The sequence below is a fragment of the Sceloporus occidentalis genome, unplaced genomic scaffold (genome assembly GCF_023333645.1).
Source record: "Sceloporus occidentalis isolate IW3139 unplaced genomic scaffold, rSceOcc1.0.p SCAF_176, whole genome shotgun sequence".
NCBI lineage: Eukaryota > Metazoa > Chordata > Lepidosauria > Squamata > Phrynosomatidae > Sceloporus > Sceloporus occidentalis.
The window spans coordinates 1,727,746-1,737,938 of record NW_028317156.1 but is presented as its reverse complement, the minus strand read 5'-3'; the positions used below and the strand labels follow the sequence as shown (position 1 = coordinate 1,737,938).

Here is a 10,193-nt window from a genome sequence, read left to right as displayed (position 1 = left end):
TCTTCTTTTGTGAGCACTTTACCCTCATTTTTACGGGATACGGTGAAGAAAATTACCGATATAACGGTCACTAACACCACACTTTTGGCAAGTCTTTATGTAGAATCTTTGTACACTAATATCCAGCACGATTTAGGGATTCAAGCAGTGAAGAGTTATTTGAACACTAGAAGTGTTATTTTTAGGGAACAGAATTCTTTTGTCCCCACATTACTACGGTTTGTACTCACGCACAATTTTTTCTTGTTTGATTCCACTTTTTATCACCAGATTAGGGGTACCGCCATGGGGAGCACATGTGTGCCCATTTATACTAATTTATTTTTGGGGTGGTGGGAGCACAAGCACGTTTTTAATGAGGATTTATTATTTTACACTAGTCAAGTTTTATTTTGGGGACGGTACATTGATGACATTTTGATTTTTTGGGATGGGGATCCTGCACTTTTTTTGGATTTTGTTGATATTCTCAACAATAATACCATCGGGATGAAGTTCACGCATGAACTTCAGACAAGAAAGATCATTTTCTGAAAATACAGACTGACATCTATAGAAAACACACTTCTACCAATAATCTGCTCCATTGGACCAGTTATCATCCAGAACCACTACGAAGAGGAATACCTGTAGGACAATACCTCAGAGCACAGAGAAATTTCTCTGAGGAATCCACTTTCCAAAAGGAATGTGAGAATTTAAAGTCTAGATTCATGGCAAAGGGATACCCCATCAACTGTTTAAAGAAAGCGTTTAGAAGGGCAAGGAATACCAGCAGGGATCGGGCACTCCATGAAGACAATGTAGACAATGGTTCCCCACAAGTGATACAGTGCATTGGAACTTATGACTGCTACTCTACTGAGGTGTCAATAATTTTCAAGAGGCACTGAAGATTACTGACCATGGATTCAGACCTAAAAGATGTAACAGGCCAATTGGAAATAGACCAATGATTACATACAGACGAGGCCCTAATCTTAAAGACATGCTTCTACATAGTAATTTTATGACTGATACAAAAAGAGAAAGGAACGTGGCTGAAATCCCAACTAGTTGGCTCACATTCATATGGGAATTGCAGTCTTTGCAAATATCTACCAACCGTAAAAACATTTTGGAATCCCGTGGATGGCAGGAATTATGAAGTTAGACAATTCATAAATTGTAATTGTATATGCTGCTAAATGTATCTGTGATAAATTGTACATAGGGAAAACCATCCAGGAGTTCCGTAGAAATGATTTGTAATGTTGATTATTTGATAATGATTTACTTACTCTATAGGGAGGTATGACTGTATTATGGAGACTTATATTGTGATAGGGATATTTGGGAAGGGAATTATTCAATTGTGATGTGTATAAAAGTGTATGGTGAATATGCTAAAATTTGCACTGGTGTTTTTGGATATGGTGCCTTGATGGGATTTGAGCCCTGGACCCCGGTGCTGCAGGAAAACGGTGTAAGCCACTGAGCCACTGTGCTGCCCACCAAGTTGTATTGGTGAACCGGGTGTAATGTGAGTAATAAGAATTACAACGGGTAGCAGGCCCGGACTGGCCATCGGGCACACCGGGCATTTGCCCGGTGGGCCGGGCCACGGCAGGGCCGCATTTACTTAGGGGCTGATGGAGCTGCAGCTCCAGGCCCCTACCTACGGCCGCATTAACGCAGGGCATAAGGGGCACCTGCCCCTTAAGCCCGCCGCAACTGCTGGTCCGCCACTCTAGGGGGCCGGGAAGTCCCCACCAAGGCCGGCCTTACAGGTCTGCGGCCGCACAGGGTTTAAATAAAAACATCGGGGTTTTTTTTCAACTTTATTTAACATCCTCCATGTGGATGGAGGTTGTTAAATAAAGTTGGAAAAAAAAACCTGATGTTTTAATTTAAACCCTGTGCGGCCGCAGACCCCTAAGGCCGGCCCTGGTGGGGGCTTCCCGGCCCCTTAGGGCAGGGCCGACCTTTGGGGTGTGCGACCGCACAGGGCGCCACACTCCAGGGGGCGGCGGGGGGCGGTCCGCACCGGGTGCCGCTCATCAGGGGGTGCCGACTTGCGGCACCCGGCACTCCTCCAGAGACGGACAGTAATGTCCGCCGCTGGAGGAGCAGGCTCGCAAGGGAGCGGTATCGGAGGTCTTTAACAGACCTCCGGCTCCCTTGAGTAATCACTCAAGGGAGCCGGAGGTCTGTTAAAGACCTCCGATACCGCTCCCTTGTGAGCCGCGCGGCAACAGCTGCTGTACGCCGAGGTCTGTTGTCAGATCCCGGCGCACAGCACTGAAGCCGCGCCCACCGCTGTCCGTGCCCTCTGACCCGGAAGAAGACAGAGAAGACAGAAGAACTGAAGAAGAGGGAAAGAAGAAAGGAAAGGTAGGAAAGCATTAAGTGAGAGTGGATTGGTATGTATGTGTGGTTTGGTATATATACGTGTGGATTGGTATATATGTTGATTGGTGTATATGTGTGGATTGGTGTATATATGTGTGTGTGGATTGGTGTATATATGTGTGTGTGGATTGGTATATGTGTGTGTGGATTGGTATGTGTGTGTGGATTGGTATGTGTGTGTGGATTGGTATATGTGTGTGGATTGGTATATGTGTGTGGATTGGTATATACGTGTTGTGTGGTATATACGTGTTGTGTGGTATATACGTGTGGGTTGGTGTATATACGTGTGGATTGGTATATGTGTGTGGGTTGGTGTATATACGTGTGGGTTGGTGTATATACGTGTGGGTTGGTGTATATACGTGTGGGTTGGTGTATATACGTGTGGGTTGGTGTGTACGTGTGGATTGGTGTGTGTGTGTGTGTGGATTGGTATATATGTATGGATAGGTATATATGTGTGGATTGGTGTATATACGTGTGGGTTGGTGTATATACGTGTGGGTTGGTGTATATACGTGTGGGTTGGTGTATATACGTGTGGGTTGGTGTATATACGTGTGGATTGGTGTGTACGTGTGGATTGGTGTGTACGTGTGGATTGGTGTGTACGTGTGGATTGATGTACGTGTGGATTGGTAAATGCGTGAGAGTGATGGGTGTTATGCTGTACCATTTCCAATGAATTTTTCATTATATAATTATGCTCTAAAAGTACATCATAACTCCCATCATTCTATACTGTTCCATACAGTGGCAGAGCTGGGAGGCAGAGGCCTTGCACCCCCGCCGCAGGACTCCTGAAAGGTAAGTGAACTTCAAAGAGGGAGAGGGTAGATAGTTAGGAGGGGGTAGTTGCGGCGGGCTTAAGGGGCTCTGCATTAATGTGGCCATATAGGACCAGCCAGTCTGGTCCTGACTGGGCCTATTTTAAGGTGGGGGCCTGGAGCTGCAGCTCCATCAACCCCTAAGTCAATCCTGCCCTGCCACAGGCGCGGTCGCAGTTGCTGCTTGCTCCGGCAACAAGGTAAGTAGGGTGAGGGAGGGGGGTGCAGTGAGAAGTGGGGAAGGGGGTTACATAGTGAGAAGGGGCAGATAAGATGTGGAGAGGGGGTAGTGTGAATGCGTATATGAATGAATGAATGAATAAATGTGTGGATGAATTGTGTGAATGCGTATGACAATTAATGAATTCATGTGTGGATGAATTGCTTGAATGATTTGTGAGACTGCATTAATGAATGTGTTAATGATTTGTGTGAATGATTAAATGCAAAGATGGTACATGAAGGGTGGGCTTTAACAATAAATAAATAAATAAATATGGGCTGCTCAGGCTTAAATGCCCGGGCCTATTTTTTGTCCCAGTCCGGGCCTGACGGGTAGGAGATCCAGTAATAGGAGTGGACCTGAGCGGCAAGGAACATCAATGATTGGTGAGAATAACTGTCAATTTCTTTGATTGTTCACCTTTGGGAATTGGAGAGAACCGCTGTCCATCATGTGTATGGAGTTTTATTGGACTATGAAAAAGCTAATCTATTAAATATATTCTTCTCTGCTGTATTCACAGAGGAAAATGAAATGTCAGGTAATATACAGCAGGATGAGATAAACGCCCCAGTACATGTCACCTGTCTAACCCAGGAAGAAGTGCAGTGCCACCTAAAAAAAAATCAAAATAGACAAATCACCAGGTCCAGATGGCATTCTAAGGGAATTAAGTAATGTAATAGACAGACCCCTATTTTAATATACAAGGACTCTATAGTGACAGGGTCTGTTCCCCAGGACTGGCGCATAGCAAATATTCAAAAAGGGGACAACAAGTGACCCGGGGAATTATAGGCCTGTTAGTTTAACCTCTGTTGTATGTAAACTGTTTGAGGGTTTCCTAAGAGATGCTATTTTCGAGTATCTCAATGAAAATAAATGTATGACTCCATATCAGCATGGGCTTACAAGGGATCAGTCCTGTCAACCTAACCTGATCAGCTTTTATGAGGAGGTGAGCTCAAGACTGGATCGGGGTGAATGGCTGGATGTCGTATATCTTGATTTTTCCAAAGCATTTGATACGGTGCCACATAAAAGGCTGGTACATAAAATGAGAATGCTTGGGCTGGGGGAGAATGTGTGTATGTGGGTAAGTAACTGGCTCAGTGATAGGAAACATAGGAAAGTTGGTCATAATTCTATTATTCTTGTTGTTAGGACTGCAGCCATCAACAGTATATATGTTGTGATACTATTAGTGTTATACGACTGTGGGCATATGCCCTCATGTCACAATAACGTATACCTTTTACGGTAGGACTGGTGACACTGGTGTTTTTAAACATCTTTTTTGGTTATACCTATTAACAAATACGTTAATAAAAGTGATGTTTTAGGGTGGGGTAATAATAGGGTGGGGTAACAATAATATATATATATAATAATATATATTTAAATCAGACCCAGGACTGATTAAGGTTTGAAAATGGTTTGAGAAAATCCAGCCAGACTAGATGAGCCAAAAGGCTCTTAGCTATCATTACATCCTATGTGTCTATGTTTAAATTCAGATTTCAGTAAAATGTTCCATAAGGTGGCGATTAGAGTCTCAATATGATAAACCCATAACAAGCGTTATCCACTAGTTTAGCATTACACTTATAAAATATGTCACACTTGCCACTATACAATTTAGGATGACGATTTATTAACATTTTTTGGCCTTATCTATTATCAGCATCTTGATGAGGTAGAATTATTGTCAGGACCCTTCCTTCCCCCAAATGATGACATTCACAGTAGTATTCATTAACATTGTTCTTTATTCAAGTTAGCTATGGAAAATTTTGGCCACACCGTAACACAAATATCAAAATAACTTTATTACCGTAAAAACATACAGCACTTTAAACACATGATAAAACATGACATAATGTGACAATACATGTGACATACCATATGACCCACATCTGGAACACGTGCAAGCCTTGAAATAACTGTTAAATGTTAACTATAAATCCTGAAAAGGCTACTATATGCCAACACCTTGAATTGTTCCTAACCAACCACATATTTAACCTTTAACTACACGACCCAGCTGGCACAGGAGTAAAACCATAACACTGTTGCCACCACTGGTGCCCCATGCACAGCAGCCCTTGCACCACCGGATTCCCCAAGGCACAAGCCCAAGGAGTATCCTGCCCTTAGACCAAGGGCCTGTGCACCACATATTTAACCACACCTCAAAGTGATTAACCCTTGCTCCATGCCAGCCCAACAACTTCAACTGAATAAGAAAAAAAGGGGAGGGAGGCAACGCTGTCCCAAAGCCAGTTTTAATTAGTGCTCTAGAGTGGGCTTATGTTAACCCCCCCCCCCCACAAACAGGGGTGTCCAATCTTCTCTGCACCTATCACCTACTACTGACAGTCAATAACTGCCCTGATTGACAGCCCCCTTATTAACTAACAGTAAACAGGGGAGGGTCTGCTGTCCCCTCAGTCATGTGCCTCTTTTTGCTCAATGCTTTCACCTGGGACTTTCTAATTTTTCTATATTCATGTAGGTCAAGCATGTCCAATTTTTGACACCCCCCCCAAAAAAATGTTTTTATTTTTTTTTAAACATTCAGCTGGTTTCTGGTTCTTCTCATCTGTAACTATGTTTGTCAACAGAATTTTCTGATTGAAATATAAGTTAAAAGGTAGTTGTTTGTTCCATGTATTTTTGGATTCTCAACTACTGTTGCTTATGCTTATATCAAACCTTTGTTCAAAGAGAGAATATTAAATAAGACAGACAACAATTTTGTCAGGAATTCTGTCATCCTCTACCATGAATCCCTTTTCTGTATAACTTATACAATTTTTGTCTCTCTGTTTGTCTCTGTTAACATTTTATACAACCCCCCCAAAGCATTAGTATAAACGGTTCACTAAGGTTATATAGTATATATACACTCACAGGCCACTTTATTAGGGACACCTGTTCAATTGCTTGTTAACACAAATAGCTATTCAGCCAATCACATGGCAGCAACTCAATGCATTTAGGCATGTAGAAGTGGTCAAGACAACTGATAGTAGCAAGGTGTACCTAATAAAGTGGCCAGTGAGTGTATATATAATATAAGATATTATCCTATACTATAAGATTACATAATAAGAATGTGCTTCCAATTATCAGTTGAATACTCCTTATGTCATAAATGGTTATGAATGATATTTTTCATTCAGCATTTATACACAAAACTGTAACAGTGACTCCTCTACATCCAGTTCACCATTCTTTAAAACTTTACTCATCTTTACCTTCCTATTCCTCCATAGTCCACTATTTCATTTAATTGCAATTTCAAATAATTTAGGAAACCTACCACCTGTGTACATTAACATCAAACAATCTCATGATGATCTAGATGTCTTGTTTTACATGTTTTGTTGAACTCCAGAGCCTTACATGGTAACAGGATGGTTGTGAATCATTTAATAAAGCTAATTTTAGATGGAAGTCTTATAATATAGTAATATGACTACCACCATCATCCTCAAGACCTTCAAAGAAACACAGGCTGTACTACCTGCACCCACATTCAGCTACTTTCATCCCCTGATAGTTAATGTTTATCATGGGTACACCATTATCTATGTAAAGCATCTGTATTGGTTCTAGCCTGGTGGGTACACAACAAGCTTTTTTGACCTTTTTGGGATACTTTTGATGCATCAGTGTCTGCACAAGGGCATGGTTTGTAGGTTTCAAGTTATCTGTCAGGGGATAATAGCACTCCCCTTTGCATTCACCTGCATCATAGCTCTTGGGTCCCAAAATCCATGAATCCCAGCCTATATCTTGAAAATTCACTATGAGGCTTGATTTTCTGCAGTAATTAGATTTCACGCTACGCGTGATTCTCTTTTTATTGTCCTTTAAGGATTTTTTAATCTCTCCAACATTTTCTTCTTTTTTTTCCTGGACCAAAGTGTAATTTTGGGAAACCATTTCCAGACTACTTGCCTGCTCATAAGATATCATCTCTCTAATACCTGTTTTGGCTTCCTTAATTTTGATGTATTTGTTATCTGAGAAAATTATAAGGAAAGGTGGGTTTTGTGTAACAACAAATGCACCAGGATCATCAAAATGTTCAACTAGATGTTTTGACTTCAGGAAAATCTCTAATTTGTTTTTTTCATTTTCAGATTTTACCCATCTCTTCACTGCCTTGGTCACGTCAGTTGTTACCCACTCACTTCCCTCAAACTCTTTAGATTGTAAGAAGGAATGTGTATCTTTCAGATTCTTAGCTGGATTCATGTGAAGGATGTCATATAATAACATGTTCCCATTATAATTGTCATGACTTGAGACATATATCTTCAGCTCTGCCTGTGTTACCTCCTCATGCTGTGGGATAGAAACATTGAAGAGCAAAATATGACTCTGGAAAGGGTCCTCTGATGATGAAGAAAACAGAACATCTGGAACAGAAGATCAGTACATGTCGATTGAATTATCTTAACATCTTCATGACAAAGGGTTTTCCCAACCTATCGATTGTTTAATCATCATTCCCCTTTTTTATGCTGAGTCTACCTATACAATTTATATATTGTTTTTTTAAAGACAGACAGGGTTTTTTTTATACCATTTTCATATGTGTAAACCATTATTTGGTATTGAAAATGTGTTAAATAAAAAGAGAGATTAAAAAAAACCTTTTTTAAACTTGCCACTGATGAATAACTCCTCTGATTTATGTTCAGTGAAATGCTCCCTTACATACTACACTGGGGGGGTAAAATGTTAGCCGTGTGTTATGAATGTTTTATTATTGTTTACTTTTTTAACCTTTTTTGTTTGGAGACCCCTTTTTGACCTTTATAGAGAAAGGGATCTCTCTAGGGTGGCACTAGGTGGTTCTGGCACTTTAAGGCCAGTGGCTACCACATGATGTAAGTACAGTCAATCATTTACAGTAATAATTCATTTTTCTATTTTTTTTTTTTTATATTTTTCTTTTCTCTCTGATCACTGTTGCAGCTGAGCAGAAAGCTTCAAGCAAGAAGTGCTTTTTTAAGTATTAAAATGAGTATATCACAGTATTCTATAGCACTAAAATGGTGTGTAAATAAAAAAGCTAGTATGTTTATAAATAATACACATTATTATTTTTCTAAATGCCTTGTGCATTTACATAAAGTCATTAGTTAAAGTCATTATGTTGCAGTGTCACAGAAGTCATATTGGTAAAGCCCTCCCACTACCTCTACCCACTACCTCTGACACAAAAATTGCCTTAATTGGTTGAGAAATTTGCATATTAGGGACCACATTGCTTTTTTATTTAACATCCATATACTGCGAGAATGGTGGTCATTTTTAGTTACCTCTAACTTGTACTTCACACATCTATTCTGATTCATAGAAACATAGAAACATTCATAACAAATGGAAACATGGAAAGTATAATAAAATTGAATGTCCATTACTTTTTACTAAGACAAAAGAAGTTAAATTGTATTTCTCTTTTGCTATATATGGTATTCAGAGACTACAGATTCTTGTGTATAAATTGTCAAGTGTAAAAATTGCTGGGACTTAGGGCTCAGGGTTACTATGCTTATATTGGTGTAAAAAAACCACACAAGAAATGTTCTTTTGTTGTTTAATTTCAAATGAGAATATCCAGCTACATTATAAATTAGCAAATGTTTATAAATATGGACATATAAATTATTTTATCATGCTGAATTTTTGGTAATTCAGTAAGACAAACTTTTATTGGCTATATTAGCAGATTAGAATATAGGAGATACAGAAGACAAAACCATGATCTTTTATAAAAATGATTAATGCTAAATGTATTTATATCTTGAACAAAGATAAACCTTTAAATAAATGTCTCGGTTTTAGTTTTTTCAGTTTTTAAAATCACTTACTATTTCCTTGATTTGGTTGTTTTCTTTTGCATTGCATGAGTAATATATCATATATCTGTTTTTGTTTTTTTATAGCTCAATCACTGTATGCTATAGACAAAGCCCTTTACTAGAGTATTAGACAAGGAGATTACATTTTAGTTTGGATGCATGCACACCACACTAAGGTCAGCTGACAAAAAAAATATTAGTAACCATAGCCAAATGAGTTTTGCTAAGGGAATAACAGAGACCAAGTTAAAATAAAAATTAAAAAAACTTTCTCTCCTACCTTCAGCTGTAAAACTACGTACAATATTTGACATAGGCATTGCCTTTTTATCCGTTACATATCTGTTATACAGATCAATCATAAACTGCGAGTGATTCATCTTGCTTTTCTCTTGGAAAAGGACCTGTGATGAGTTCAAACTCCATGAAATTGTTTCATCTCTTTCAGTAAAGGAGCTCGGAATCTCTTTTTTTTCTTCATCTCCTCGGTGACTGAGAGAGGTCTCATGATTCCAGCCTGCCAGCGGCTTAGTGTAGGTAAATTCTCCCAGGACAATTATTAGCATACAGAAAGTATAGATTTGTAAAGAACTCATGATATCTTTTTCAGCAGTTCCTTGTCCACAATATACTCAGATTAACAAGACTCCCACAACCACTTTGGTTGTGTTTGATTGGAATTGTTAAGGAAGTGCCTTTCCTTGACTTTTAAAACCACTAGGCCAACAGATGTCAACCAGACAAACATTTTCCCTATTACTTATCAAGTATTAACGTAGCTTATCTGGTGAGGGTCGTCGGTTAATGAAGATTCTATAAACATGGTAAGCTTGTGCTGGGCTCTGAGGAAGGGCACGCACATATCTA

General features: G+C 39.5%; 1 protein-coding gene across 1 annotated transcript; it reads right to left on the bottom strand.

Moving 5' to 3' along the window:
* Positions 1-6,969: 6,969 nt before the first annotated feature.
* LOC149278998 (dorsalin-1-like) lies at positions 6,970-9,922 on the bottom strand. Its single transcript, XM_089501594.1, has 2 exons — positions 9,607-9,922; positions 6,970-7,874 (listed from the first exon to the last, which is right to left on the bottom strand). The coding sequence occupies exons 1-2, from the start codon at positions 9,920-9,922 to the stop codon at positions 6,970-6,972; spliced, it is 1,221 nt and encodes a 406-aa protein (XP_089357720.1).
* Between the last annotated feature and the right edge of the window lie 271 nt (positions 9,923-10,193).